At 41.3% G+C, this 14,928-nt stretch overlaps 1 protein-coding gene across 2 annotated transcripts; it reads left to right on the top strand.

The window, feature by feature from the left end:
* Positions 1–71: 71 nt before the first annotated feature.
* Positions 72–14,129, top strand: lhx6a (LIM homeobox 6a). 2 transcript variants are annotated; one of them, XM_080907918.1, is made up of 9 exons: positions 72–600; positions 1,517–1,588; positions 1,853–2,035; positions 3,776–3,897; positions 10,478–10,698; positions 11,043–11,143; positions 11,238–11,333; positions 12,190–12,364; positions 12,516–14,129. In XM_080907918.1, exons 1-9 carry the CDS (start codon positions 523–525, stop codon positions 12,593–12,595), a joined length of 1,128 nt encoding a protein of 375 aa, XP_080764044.1. In that variant the 5' UTR covers positions 72–522; the 3' UTR covers positions 12,596–14,129. The 2 variants fall into 2 exon arrangements, with proteins under 2 accessions (XP_080764044.1, XP_080764045.1); XM_080907919.1 differs by lacking the exon at positions 72–600 and having other exon boundaries at positions 1,292–1,588; positions 1,824–2,035; positions 12,516–14,124.
* Positions 14,130–14,928: the final 799 nt, after the last annotated feature.

The raw sequence follows: 14,928 nt of genomic DNA, 5'->3' as shown, positions 1-14,928 counted from the left end.
ACTCGCCCTCCCCCTTCTTTAACTATAAGGCAGGCCAGAGTCTCGCACAACTTTCACTGCAGCTCTGCAGAGACACTCAGGTTCTCCGCTCGCCTGTGCAGCCCCTCAGGTCTCTGCTGAACCTCAAAAGCTTTTCTTTTTGGGGGGAGTTTTTACGAGGCGCCTCGATTTGATTCACTTCCTGTGGTCGGACCCCCGATCAGAAAAGGGAAAGAGAGAAGAAGAAGACAGAGAGAGAGAGAGAGAGACAAGGTTAAACGTAAGAAATCTGTTGTGAAGAGCAGCAAGCAAAACTCTCCGGCGCTGCGTGGCTGCATCACTGCCGTGACAGACCGTGTTCGTGCTTTAAAGAGACACTTTTCTGTAAAACAAAAGTGCGCGCCACAGTTCATTCATGGTACGGATATAACTGTTTTTCCCCATTTTTTACTTTTTTGTTTTCTTTTTCTTTTGTTTTTTCACGCCCATCGCCGACTATTCTCCTGATCCCAGACTCTGGAAACTCTGAGACGCCAGGGGTTCATGTACTGGAAAAATGAAGTGTTGTCCCCTCTTTCAGAGGGAAATAAAATTCTGTCCGAAGGAATCCCAACAAAGCAGGTACTGACACGCAATGTTTGGGCCTTTTTAAAAAAAAAAGGTTTAAAATGACTCTACTTGCAGCTAGTCATATGTGCAGTGCGGATGCTATACTAGGCTCTAGCTTTACTGTGGGATATTTTCAACATGCCAGTTTCTTCTCTCACTGAACGGCACGGACGGCAGAAGCGCGCAGTTTCTTTGGCAGCCCCCCGGGGAGGGGATCGTGCGGGGATTTTTATTTTTTTGTCTCTCCGCGATCTCACAAGAATCATGTTTCTTGTGTGTATGTGGAGATCAGCTGCACGCGCTTCTTCTGCGTATGAATGGCGTGATTTGCTGTCCGTGAGGCGTGATTTGCTGTCCGTGAGCCTCTCGAGCGCTGCCAACTCGCGTGAAGAGAATTAGATTTTAATTACAGCCATTAAAAATCAAATTTGCAATTCTTTGGGTGACCGTTGCCTTTTTTCCACCCTGATTGACAGTTGAAATTGACACTCCGTGTCCCTCTTATCCCCCCAGCGTTTCAAGCTATTTGTAATTACAGGTAGTCCCCCCCACCGAAAACACACACACACACACACACACACACACACACACACACACACACACACACACACACACACACACACACACACCACTCCCCATCCTCCAGTCTCGTGTCCTGGATTGCGAAGAAAATACTATTATTCTGAGAGGCATGGGTTAAGGGCAGGGGGAACAAAATCAATCCAATTTGAGATAGCTTCATTAAAACATTGCCTTTTGTTGCAGGGGGCTTTTAAACAGGTTTGACCGGGGGTTTATTGTCAGGACTACTTTAAATAGGAGTAGCCTCGGAGAGCTGTCCGCAAATGTATCCCGAGGATTGCTCGGCTCAGCTGATGATGAGACGGAGAAAGTGATGACCCGCCGCTCACTGATCGTTTTCTTGTAGGTGATCTCCACCGAGCACCAGAGCACACCGGGAGCCTCGCGCTGCAGTGTGGACTCTAAGCACACGCCAATGGTGAGAGTTTTATTGCCCGTTTATGCTTTAAAACATATATGTTTAAAAAAGGCTCTTTCAGTGCGCCGATAGCGTGCAGCGGATGACCGTTTGGCCCACGCGCATTCGCGCTGGCGAAAATTTGTGAATTATGCGCGCACTGCAGTGCAAACGCATGGTAAAAAAAAAATGGCGACACCTGAAAACTGTCAACGCGCTGATGAGGATGATCGGTGTGTGTGTGTGTGTGTGTCAGTGCTGAGCTCTGCTGATGCCCTCTTGCAGTCTCACTCGGACGGAGAATCCCAGCGGTCCAACATGGAGCGGGAGGACACCCGCTCTTCCCCCAGCACTCCGTCCACCCCCTCCGTGTGCTCGCCGACCTCCTCCACCAGCTCGGTGCCGTCCACCGGGAAGAACCTGTGCGCCAGCTGTGGTCTGGAGATCCTGGACAGATACTTGCTGAAGGTGAGAGGCCGGCCATACTTTTAGACTTTTTGTTTTCCTTTTTACATTAACAGACAGAAATAGTTCGTCTGCACAAGGCAATCGGGAGCTAATGAAGAAGGATGCTGTGCTGACTCTGCCCTTATTTTTGGATTTGGGGGCCCGCCGTAAGTTTGCACGGAATTTAACGCAATTTGGAGATTGAAAGCAAAAATAAATAAATACAACTTCAAACTGAAAACAGAAGAAAAAGAAAAAAAGGTTGCAATGATATTTGAAAGCAGCTATATGCCTGACTTACTTAAAACTTTTATTATCTAGCCAACTCGGAAAACAGGAAAAGACACAAGAGGCGATTTGTTTCTAAATCTCAGCTATGTTATCGCCACCGTAACATTTCAGGAAACGGAGATTAAACGGCGCTCTGTGTTTGGGAGACCGCAGACAGTCACAACAGGGATGTTTTGGTTCTTTTGCTGTTTCACAGCCAGGACGCCCTGCTTTTGTCGCGTGCGCTTTCCAACCCCAAACAATCTTCACTAGTGCGCGCGCGGCCCTGTGTGTGTGTCAGGAAGTGTGAAGATCATTAGTTCGTTATCTGCCTACTTTGTTCTCCATCCGCGGGACAGATAAGACAAATGAGATTGTTTTATTTAAATATTTAATGTCTGGTCTTAAATTAAACGTTTATGCTATTATAATAAATTAGTCACGCTGAAATTTTTATTTTATTTTATTGTATTTTTCATGTCCAGAACTATTAGTTTATCTGCAATTATCTATAGAAGACGTTTTGTCTATACATGTTGTAAATTCTCTGGATAGGTTTAATTTATACGATCTCAAAACCTAAACAATTAAAATCTTTTGTGTGCAACAATTGTTTGTCTTCTTTATTTAGCCATTTAAAAAAAAGTAATACATATTTCCCATGATTTTAAATGTCGGGACTGATCATTTAACACCGTATTCAAAATAATAATTTAAAAAACTCAAATTCATCAACGAAAAATATATCTATTAGGCCAAATAATAATAATAAGTACTAATAATCATTTAAGGTTATAAATATAAATCTAACGTTAGGGCAAGTGTTTTTGGCAGCCTCCTTTAACTCTCATATGAATAAATAGACAAGCCGGATGGCTTTGCTGCCTGTAAGCTTGCAAAAGTATAATTTTTTAAAAAAGGTTTTTAAAACATTTTTTAAATTATTGTTTTCCTAAACGATTATAGTGCTGTTTAACGAAGAAAAAAAATTCAGTCACAGAAAATATCGGTTGATGCCTTAATATTTCGTATAATATCGTAATTGCCAATAAAATATGTTTTAGGACAAAACAAACAAGCAAAAAAAAAAAAAAAAAACCCTCCTAAAAAGCATATTGCTAAAATACAGAAACATCTGTGATAAGATGCGCGCCTTATAGTTTCAGCATAATATTCGTAAATGGCTTAAAATTGTGAGGTATTTTTATTATTTAGAGTTTTTTGTATTTTATTTATTCATTTACAATAATGAGTAAAATACATTTTTAAAAATTGTTTAAAAAAATTTATTTATAGCTCTCATAAACATTCAAAATAAGCTCACGATCGATCGGATTTGCGCAGGCGCGTTCATAACGCATGCTGCTGCATCACGTCAGTGTTCCACAGTGTGACAGAGTCATTACTCACCACAGCAGACACCCTAAGTCCTTAATGCGGCCTTATATCATCAGTTTGTGTGTGTTTGACACGCTTGGTGTCTCTTTGCAGGTGAACAACCTGATTTGGCACGTGCGCTGTCTGGAGTGCTCAGTGTGCAGGACGTCACTACGTCAGCACAGCAGCTGCTACATCAAAAACAAAGAGATCTTCTGTAAAATGGATTATTTCAGGTAGGGTAAGTTTATGGCCGTGTTTTCAAAATACCACGTCCGCCCCTCTGCCAGCACAGCTCTCTCTCTCCCCCCCTCTCTCTCTTGTCGCACACACGTGCACTCACGCACGCTTATCCTTTGAAACGTATGCATGTGGGTTGCCTCATATATTCTTGAAAAGCCTTTTCAAAAACTGAAAGTGTGTAACAAAATAAAAGCTTTTGCCTACAGCGAAGGGCTGAAAGATTCACAGTTTTGTTATGGCTATCCAAAAAACGCGACATTTTCAGCAGCTAGGCCTATAAAAGGAAAAACACTGGAGTGCTGCACTCTGGGAAAATTTCCCTAAAGTGTTTAAAAAGTTGTGGGCTGTGTAGTTTTACGCTATTTAAAGAAAAACGCTTTTGACCTTGTTATGACCAGCTTCTCTTTACCGCTTTGATCATATCAGATCTTAAAAGGCAAATTAAAGTTAGCACACTTTAGTTTCTTTTCGCTTATTTATGCATTTCCAGTGCACCGTGCCAGACTGGCTGGGCGTGTTTTTGTGTTTTGCAACTGCCCGATCATTGGATCCTTTCTCCAGCATTTAGTGCCTAAAAGCTGGTGAAATCATTTTCTCATGACTCAGTCTTGAATGAGGTACAAAATTAACACACCACGTGCCACGATGCGCGCGGATAACTGTTTTAACACCCTGACAGGGACACGTGATGTAAACGGAAATTGGCGGAAATGCCAGTTTGAGCTGTCCGGATTTAGTCGGTCCCTAAAGACAAACAGAGCTTAAGTGCAAAAAAGGAAATGCCTATCTATTCTATAATAAAAGGATATGTCTCATTTTTAAAAAACAAATACAATTTCAATTAGAGAATCAAGCCTAATAGCAATAATAATAAAAACCCCAATGATGATTGTTTAGTAAACCTTAAAAATTAAATATCTCTGATAATATATCTAAAATAATACAAAATAAAATTGTATACCGTCTGTATACAACATGCCATGAATGCGTAGGCAAATTTTGTACAATTTTATTACAATACAAGCTGGACTAAGAAAGCCTGTCTGATGTGTTGACTCAGTTTTCTATTCCCTTTTTGTGTGTTTTTGTGAGTGCCAAGAGGAAAATATAAAAATGTGTGCAGGCCTGTGTGTGTGTGGTAGTATAGGGTTAAATGGGGTTCACAGCCACAGCAGCATCAGTATGGTAAATTTCTGTTCAGTAGCCTGGAGCTGGTGTATTAATCGTATGGACACGTGTGCCAATTTGTGCTTAACACTTGTGTGTGTGTGTGTGTGTGTGTGTGTGTGTGTGTGTGTGTGTGTGTGTGTGTGTGTGTGTGTGTGTGTGTGTGTGAGTGGAGTGAGTGCATGGAGCTGCAAGTGAGCGTTAGTGTTTGTCTGATCAAAATCTGACACCAAGTCACTGCTCTGAGGTTTATAATCACCAGCAATTAGTTGTCCCCCCACCCCAGACCCTCAAGCCTCCAGACCAGCAATTAGACTTCCCCGAGTGCCTGGTCAGCATGTAACTCGTGTGAATGTGGCTTATGTCCAAACTGAAAACACACCCTGAGACAGATACCTGCACACAGACAAACATGTAATAAGAAACATAAAAACACAAATATGAAACTTTGAAATGGGCATTAGCAGAAATGCCCATTGCAAACACCTGCACACATAATCCACCTACTCACACGCACACACTGGTCACCAACACACACAGATCTCTGTTTAGCAGCTGCCAGTCATTTTGCTCATATTTTCCCGAAAATGGAGACTTTTGTGTTTGCTCTGCCGCACCATAATATTTTACCAGCCCAGCTCTGGTTAAATGCTCCCTTAGAATTTACCTCCACACTGCTCACTGATCACTGAGAGACTCAGAAATGCTTTTTAAATGTGGACGCTTAAATACGTCATAGTATCAGATCTCCAAAGATGGTAATGAATAAAACAGTTTAAGCTCTCTTACAGTCAAAGAGTTTTAAGCCCTTGATTGTTTTAAGATATATTGTCATTTGTTGGTAGAGTTGTCTTTCATCAGATTGCTTCTCTTTCTCCTCTGTGCGCCAACGAATTAAAACAGAGAAAACCTCGGCAATGTGGCGTCATCCCATTATAGGAGAAGTGCAACACTGCAGCAATTATTATTTCTTTTAATCATCAAGGCATCTGACAAATATTTAGTCACTTACTCTTTAGCGTTTTAAAGGCCTGAAAGTGGCAACAAATGTACATAATCAGACGCAAAAGACCTCAATAATCTAATCTAATCTCTTTTTAGAATTACTGCAGTATTTTAGCCCCAGATATTAAAAGCCATTTGTCATTATTGTGCTAATTTAATTTTCTTTGCTCTGTAGTGGTTGATTTCTGCATCCTGGGTAAAAATGAAATGCGTTTGTTGTGTATAATGACGGTCACTTAGGGCCTCTTTCTGGTTAATTTGGTCATAGATGTAGTTAAGTGGCATTTTTAAACCTATATGGTTGTTAATTAATTATTTAAACGCACAGAAAGCTAAGAAAATATTTAATTCATAGAAACTGGGGGTCTAAATTAAACTGTCACATAAACTGACACATTTCCCCCTAAAATAAAACGTATTATTACTCTTGTTATTTTTCCTAATTTTGTTTAAAACGTTTTTTAATAAAGGGTGTGAATGAAAAGGGTTTTTCTGGACAGATGTTTTATAAGAAAAACTTATAGTTATTTTCACAAAATGCTAAGCAACTAATTTCCTAAATTTAGAAGTTTAAAAACTGGTCAAAGGACCTAAACTGCTCCACAGTTTACCTCACATTTGTCATCTATCTGCTGTACAGAACTATGACTCTAAAGACAGGGATGACAAGCACAGTCATAAAAGAGTTCATAATGCAGATACGCAGATTAAAAACTACTGCAATAGTTAGTATGGTTACAATATGTGGACGAAACCCCTCTTTTGCACAATAACATCAGTACTTTTGGATTCGATGTCCTTATAAGTCACTCTGAGAATGTGATGCTATTTTAAAAAATGCTGCATTGAAGCTTTGCTGCAGGGCTGGGACCTGTGCAATGGTTACTTCTGTAAATATAAACTGTAATCTGGGTTTAGGCCAGATTTAAACTAGGCTAAACACCGCTGCAAGTCCAGATCCTTTGGGCTGCTTTCAAACCTCTGGAGATATTTCCTCATCTGTGTCAGCCTCTCATCTGGCTTTGGACTGACAGCTGCTTTAATGGGGCGTAATAGCAGGAAATCAGAGTGGGTTTCCCTCCATATACGTGTGTATGTGTATGCAGAGGTTGGGTGGGGGCGATGTCAGCGTTATAGGGGTGCAGGACAGAGCCCCCGCTGTGCCTCTCAAACCCATGTCAGGCCTTGGGGGCTTGCTTTCTCTCTCTCTCTCTCTCTCTCTCTCTCTCTCTCTCTCTCTCTTAACCACACACACATACGCAAACCATTTCTATATCAGCCTCCTCCCCTTTCCCCCCTCGCCTCCTTGCAGCCCTCCCTCGCCTTGCCCCATAGAAACCCCATCCGCGTCCGTGAGCTGCAGGCCACACAGGAAGTTGCCCTAATCAGGGGCACCCCGTGACACTGACACTGTAACCAGAGTCCACGTATGTAATGAACTTCGTGGGTGAGATGAGAGCACATGTGGATGTGTGCATGTCTCTTTATGCGTGTGTGTGTGTGTGCGCTTGAATTTTTAAATTTTTTTGCAATAATAATTATTCATCAACCACCCACCTCTGGTTAGCTGATTAGGTCTCCATAGCAACAAAGGAGAGCAGCAGCTACAGAGATTTTTATCAAGAAGCGAATGAATTAAAATTATAATAAGACATCTGTGACACACAGTGTTACGCTGCTCAGTTAAAGCGCTGCACTACATTATTCATGCCGAAAATCAGATTGGCTGTTCCAAAGAAAACTGCCCGTATTCCTAGTTACTACAGGCTAAAAGAGCAGCGGATGAGAGTGTCAAGGACTTGTATTTTCTGCAGGGTTTATCCATAAAACTCTGATCTATTAAAACCTGTTAAAAGACGTAAAGCATATGAAACATTTCCCCCTCTTTTTCTCAGCTCAGAATCCTGTCAGCCTAATGTGAACCTCTCGCACACAAACCGCACAGCCTCTCTCAGGACAAATCTAATAGAGATTAGCATGTTCTCAGAGCACATCATAAATAATCCAAAAAACGTGTACCTCCTCAGGCCCCTCTTTCAGCAGCAGGTGAATTACTGTATAAAAAAAGAGTAAAAATTAGACAGAATAAGGGGAGCAAATAGGAGAAGTCTGAGGAGGAAAGGAAGTTTTGCGGTGAGTGATATAAGGGCTGCGAGGATTGACACGGATCCAAAATAAACATCAGTTTTTTGGTGCAAATGGAAAATAAGATACAGAAAAAGTATGGGTGCAGAAGTAAGAGGAAGGGGAGGAAGACAGAAGAGGAGGAGGGGGTTAAAACAAGGGATGGTTTGCAGCTTTTTCTGGGTTCTGTCTCAGACCATGAAACTGACAAGCTGTCATGCTGCATTAGCTGCAACGTTCCACAATGTTTTCCTCTTTACTGTAGAAACAGGCCCGACTTCTCTGTAAGAGTCTGAAAGGATATCGTACAGTGAGCCGTGCACTCCATTTGTCTCCCGGAGCGGCTTTAATGGCACATAAGAGGTTGTTTGGTTAAATCTGAACATATCAGAGACAACTTAAGGCCTTAGTGGGTGCCATGCCAGCCAATTTTCCTTGAAGGTCATCACAAGGACTCGCTGTTACAGTTGCACTGCTTTTCCCCCTTGATGAATACCATTTTTTGCATTTGTTGTGATATCTACATAATTTGTTGACCTGTGATGATAAAAACTAGGCTGACCCTCAAACAGTAGTCGCCTAATGATGCCCCATAAATAGTCTGCACCACACTACATGCATAAAAGTGACTTCTGGCAAACAAGCTCCTGCACATAAGGAGGGTTACAAGCTTGTGAGATGTCAGGGCCTTAGTATGCTTTCATCCTAGATAGAGTGGACTTGAGTGCACGCATACGCTGCCAAACCCACTCACTTGGCAGCCCTTGTGCTCCTCTGCACCCCCAGCTCTCTTTGCTCGCTCTCTCCGCCGCTTACGCTCTCCACTTTGCCATTTCCCCCCAGCCCTACGACTCCCTGTCTCAGTCACTTACGTCCTCTCTCTCTCTCTCTCTCTCTCTCTCTCTCCATGACTGTTCTTTTCCGGCTCCCTGCCCTCCGCCAGCTCCACTGACCTCTGACTCTAAATATGGCTCATGTTTGTGGCTGTGTATGGAGCAGCGAGCGAAATATCGGGGTGAGCATGGCTGATGAATGTACACAAATCCGGCTGTACAGTGCAGCACACTGCGCATGTTTACCCCCACCCCCTTCCACGCCAGTTTTACCCTTGAAGAAGCACTTTCTTTCAGGCTGCTTACAAATCTGGCCTCCTCCAGCAGAATTGGCAGCTGCCGACCCCAACAATGGCTCTTAACATAACCATAACCATCTCCAACCTAAAGCGTTTGATACCCATTAAAACCCATAATGGGTCCTTCAAATGAGGCGCTTAATATCTTTTTATTCTTGTGCAAAACAGGGAACATCTATAATATTTCTGTTGCAATAAAATGGAGATTTATTTGGATACTCCACGGACCCAGCTGCACAGTAAACACAATCTCGTGAAGGGATATGAGATATTCGACATTTTTCCATCTGTATTGCCTATGTCTGATATATCTTATTTCATAAAGCACAAGTGCTGCAGCTCAATTTGACTAATTTCTACACACATATTACTAATGTACTATTACATTTGAAAATACTTTTTTAATATTTGGGATTTACATTTTTTCTTTTTAGAAGAATGGCCACCGACATACGGGATAGGAAGGCCTTTTTGTGGGATTAGTTATAAATCTACAGCAGCCTTTATTTCTTCTTTGACCCCCGTGTCCCGTTTTATCCCCCTCATTTAAAACATTTAAACTAAGCAGATGTTCAGCTATCTTATTTCTTGCTAATGAGGAATTGTCTTGAAGCATTTCTAGCCTTACATCTTTGACCCTCTTTCTCTCTCCCACCAACCACCCATCCATAACAGCAAGTCAGGTGGTTTGGGTTTATTCACCGCCAACCTCGCTGTTGCTATCAGTTACAGCGAGGCGATCTAGAATGATGTCATCTGGGTTTTTCTTCATATTCCACTGTGTTTAAAGCCAACCTGGCTTATGTGTGTTTTTGTGTGTGTGTATATATGTGTCAGGGGCTTCATGCATCAGTCAGGAAATTGCAGGTGTTGGTTTGTTTGCATTCAAGGCTCAGCTTGCAGCCGCACTCAGGAGTCTTTTCTGAAAGCCATATCCTCCTCCTCCAAGGTTTCCTTTAAAGCTTCTGAGCTTTGCCAGAAATTAAAAAACAAATTCATGTCAAACTTCACTTCAAGAAAATATTCTCAAAGAAAAGGAAGTCACTGTGTATGTTTCATTTTCTGTTCTGCAACAATTTGATCTTTTTCCCTTTTTTTTACCCATAATTCCTCATTCTGCTGCTCTGTTCTTATCCCCCTCACAGTAGGTTTGGTACTAAGTGTGCCCGCTGCGGGCGGCAGATATACGCCAGCGACTGGGTGCGGCGTGCAAGGGGAAACGCATACCACTTGGCATGTTTTGCCTGCTACTCGTGTAAGAGGCAGCTGTCCACGGGAGAAGAGTTTGGTTTGGTGGAGGAGAAGGTCTTGTGCCGAATCCACTATGACACCATGGTGGAGAACCTCAAACGAGCAGCTGAGAGCGGTGAGTGGTTGGGTAAATGACAAGATATATCTGAAGCTATGCTTTTCAGCAAATTTATTGCCTGATTGAATCATTCCTTGTCATAACTATTTCAAATGATTGATATCTGTTAATTTTCTGAGAACGGTAATACCTACAGAATTAGCATGTTATGCTGCAAGAGCGGAAAAGTAGGCCACGGCTCTTAAATTTGGGTCCCTGCTGGGGCATCAAAACTCCTGAGGTCCCTTTGATATGATACATTTTTCAAGTCCTGTAGACTACCTATGTCTCCTGACATCTATAGTCACTTTATTTATCACTGAACTATTATCTGACTTGCATGTGTGTGTGTATTTTTGTAGGCAATGGCATCACATTAGAGGGAGCAGTTCCAACAGAACAAGACAGTCAACCCAAACCGGCCAAAAGAGCACGGACATCGTTCACCGCAGAACAGCTACAGGTGAGAAACGCTCTCAGCAACACCGAAGTACACAACGTTGATTTACTGTGCCAAAGCCCTGACACAGTACCTAATATTTTGTCTCATTGTGCAGATCATGCAGGCACAATTTGCTCAGGACAACAATCCGGATGCCCAGACGCTACAGAAACTAGCTGACATGACAGGCCTAAGCAGAAGAGTCATACAGGTGAGCAGTGTGTATAAAAAGCACGAATGGATGACGTCAATATAATTAACCTTCCTGCCTTCTTGGGACCTTTTTGTGCCACTGCTATGTGTTAAATGGCTGCCATTTCCACTGTGTTCAGTGGAATATAACCAAACTTGCCACAGGATAGTTTTTACCTGTCAATGTTAATATTCCAGTGTGAATTCCTTAAATCAGCCTAAAATGGCTGAGCAGCAGAAATCCCCACACCCATCACCCTGGGGACCATTTTCTGCCCATTGACTTCCATTATAAACGCTATTTTTCAACCCCAAATTATCATCATATGATTTTATTTTTTCTTCTTTTCTTGGATGTCAATGAAGACTCAGGGCCTTGAAGTTTTAATTTTTAAATTGCAAAAAAAATGCAAACAAAATAATGGCAGGTCAAAATGTATGTTGGTGCCAATCTTTGGTCCATCTAAAGGCCTACTTATAATGACAATCACATATTACTTCAACTGGTTTTTTGTGGAAATATTTAGTTTCGTTTTTTGGTTTTTGGGGCTTATAACACAGGGCGCTCATGTAATAACACTGGGATTTGAAGGGTTAAAACAACGAAAATATAATTAAAACTTTACATGAATATTTCAGGGAGAAGTAGTTTTACAAGGTTGGCTAATTTAAAGTGGAATAAAATATGGATATATGGTCTTTTTATGGCGTGGCTGAGAATGGTCCCTAGGGTGATGGGTGTGAGTTTTTTAAAGGATGGCAGGAGGGTTAAATGTTAAAATGCTAAACTAATGGAACACATTCTTACAGTACACTGAAAAGACAAACTTTAAGAATATAGCCACATGATGTCTGGTTACATTGCATCTTCATAGGTGTGGTTTCAAAACTGCAGAGCAAGACATAAAAAGCACACGCCCCAGCACAGCGGGGCTCCTCAAGGTCATCCTCAGTCCAGGATACCCTCATCTCTGCCCGATGAGCTGCATTACTCTCCGTTTGGCAGTCCCGAGCGAGCGCGCATGGTGGCCCTTCATGGGTACATTGACAGTGAGTTATCATTTACTGTGGTGTAAATAGGCACATCATTTTTAGTATTTGTTTTGACTTTTTAAATTATGGGAGTTACTTTGTAAGACACATTTTGCTTTTCTTTTTTCTTTTTTTAAATCTTGTGTGTTTTTTATGATTTGCTCCCCAGGTCATCCCTTCTCTGTCCTGACCTCTCAGAGTCTCTCTCATCAGGCCATGTCGCTGCCTCAGCTCCCCCTCAGTCGCTAGTTCTCCGACATGGCCCTTATGACCCCTGACCTCCCGATCCCAACCCCTGATCTAACATCAGTGATGTCTCATGAACCAACTCGAAGGTCATCCAGGAGTCAGCGTGGAGAGGAGACAAATATTGCAGGAGCCTTGTCCACTGAAACCAGAAAAAAAGAGAAATGGATGAACGAGATAAAAGCTAAAAAACCATCTGTGATTATGTTCTTTTCTGGGGATAGGACTTCCAAAAACGACTTTGAAGCGTTTATCATTAAACTCACAGACTATGTATCACACGGACCCTTTTGCTTCACGTGTACAGCATCCTCCACTCTACTCAGCCACCACCTAATGTGGAGGTGAAGGGAGCTTTAAAGGGATAAACTGAGCAAGGAAACTTCTTGAAGTGCTGTCAAAACACGAAGAGAAATTTAAAGGGGAACTATCTTTGTGGCCCAAAGGCCACAGTAGACCACATTAGAGGTAAGGCTCCTGGCTCTTTTCTCTCTAAGCAACCATGAAGGAATCTAAATATAACAGGAATCTTTGATTGTTGAAATATTTTTTATTTCGGAATGACATATTGACTTTATGACGTCTCAGAAAACCAGAAACTTCCTCCTTCCTTTCCCACCGAACTGAGGTGCAGAATTAGAGACAAGAAAATATTACGTGCCTTATCTTTTCCAAAGTGATATTTCTCACTAAACATTTAACTGTTATTACGCAGGAAAAATTATGAGACTCCTAAATCTTCAATTGGCAGAAAATCACAAACTATTTAATAGACTCTGTTGTAGCATTTTGTCTGTTTACCATTTAATGAAGCTGCAAAGGACAACATTGGAGCTGTTGCGTGAATAAAACACCGGTTATAAGCAGGAGTTTGCAGACTTTAAACCGTTACAGTCCTGTTTAAAGAAGAAAGTCTGAGATGACCATACAAGTCAAACTTCACATTCCTGCAAAATCAGACCACATTTCCAGATTTTCCCACAGGTGTATTGTTACTAATTTATAATTTATAAGGTTGCTTGTTCAGCCTCTGTATGTGTGTGTGTGTTCCACACAAGCAGGCGGGGAATATTGTATTGGTACAATATGGACAGTATAAAATGACTGGGTTTGTACATATTAAGATGTGTGTGCGTCTGTGTGTGTGAATGTGTGAGTTTTGGCAGGGGTATAGAGTGTGCATTTGTATTTTAGTTCCATGGCCATAGTGTGAAGAACAGGATCCAACAAGACCTCAATGTCCTTGTATTTATTGAGATGGTAAATCCCTGTAAAGCACTTTTTCCCCCATTTGAAATGTTTTTTTTTGTTTGTTTGTTTTGTTTAAAAAAAACATGAAATGAAACAAAAGTTTATTTGATAGACTGTGCATCATAAATGTTTTGTGTAATAAAATGCAATAAAATAGAATGTGATATTTTTTTGGTGGCTTTGGATCATTTCTGAGGATAAACTAACAAAGCAATTATTCACGTTTAATTTTCCAAAACATGTCAACTGCGAAGCACAGACAAGTGTGTAAGACAATTAAATCGGGCTCAGATGGAATGAAGTTTCAAATGGTAAATACACAAATAAAATCCATAAATATAAAGTAACTCTGTGTTCCATGTGTATTTTTTAAAGTCAGGCATTGTGTTTTGCTGTAACTTCACTTCTTGTGTGTTTACTTTAGCATTTGTGCTTAGATTAGTGGTTAACAGTGTACATCCTCGTGTGTGTGTGTGTGTGTGTGTGTGTGCGTGTGCGTGTGCTGGGTCTGCATTTTTGTGCAAGACAAAGAGTGCATTATGGAAAATTTCTCCTGCTCTCAAGGGTGTTCATTCATTATTAATTTTATTTGATATTTTTTTAAAAGATGATCTGCTGATGGGAGTTTATGGCGATATGTTGAAGAGTAATTTAATGAGTGCCTGACGCTCGCCCAGCAGATCAAAGCCTTGTCAATGTTACCTGCTAATTTCCTATCTTTGGCAAATTACCTCAGATTGTAGTTTAATACACTCACTTTTGAATGCCTGCTAAAATCTTTCATTTAGGCATGAAAAAACCCTGCAAAAAAAGCACCAAAGCCCCTCAAAACCAACCCTCACACATGAATGGCACATTTGTGTTACACCAGCAATCTGTGGTGTTTTGCACATCATTAATTCACTGTAAATAAGTCAATTCTTATTACAGGGATGGGAAATGTGTTGTTGGATAAAGTTAGAATAACAGAGTTGTTTGGGCAGCATGTATAAAGACTGTTTAACCCAGTTGGAAACTGATTGCCTGTCCTAATTCTTCTGGGTGTGAGATGTAGATCTGAAATAATACAGTATGGCAATCAAAGC

Source organism: Rhamphochromis sp. 'chilingali' (assembly GCF_963969265.1).
Source record: "Rhamphochromis sp. 'chilingali' genome assembly, chromosome: 2".
In the NCBI taxonomy this organism is placed as follows: Eukaryota; Metazoa; Chordata; class Actinopteri; order Cichliformes; family Cichlidae; genus Rhamphochromis; species Rhamphochromis sp. 'chilingali'.
This window is presented reverse-complemented; position numbering and strand designations above follow the sequence as displayed.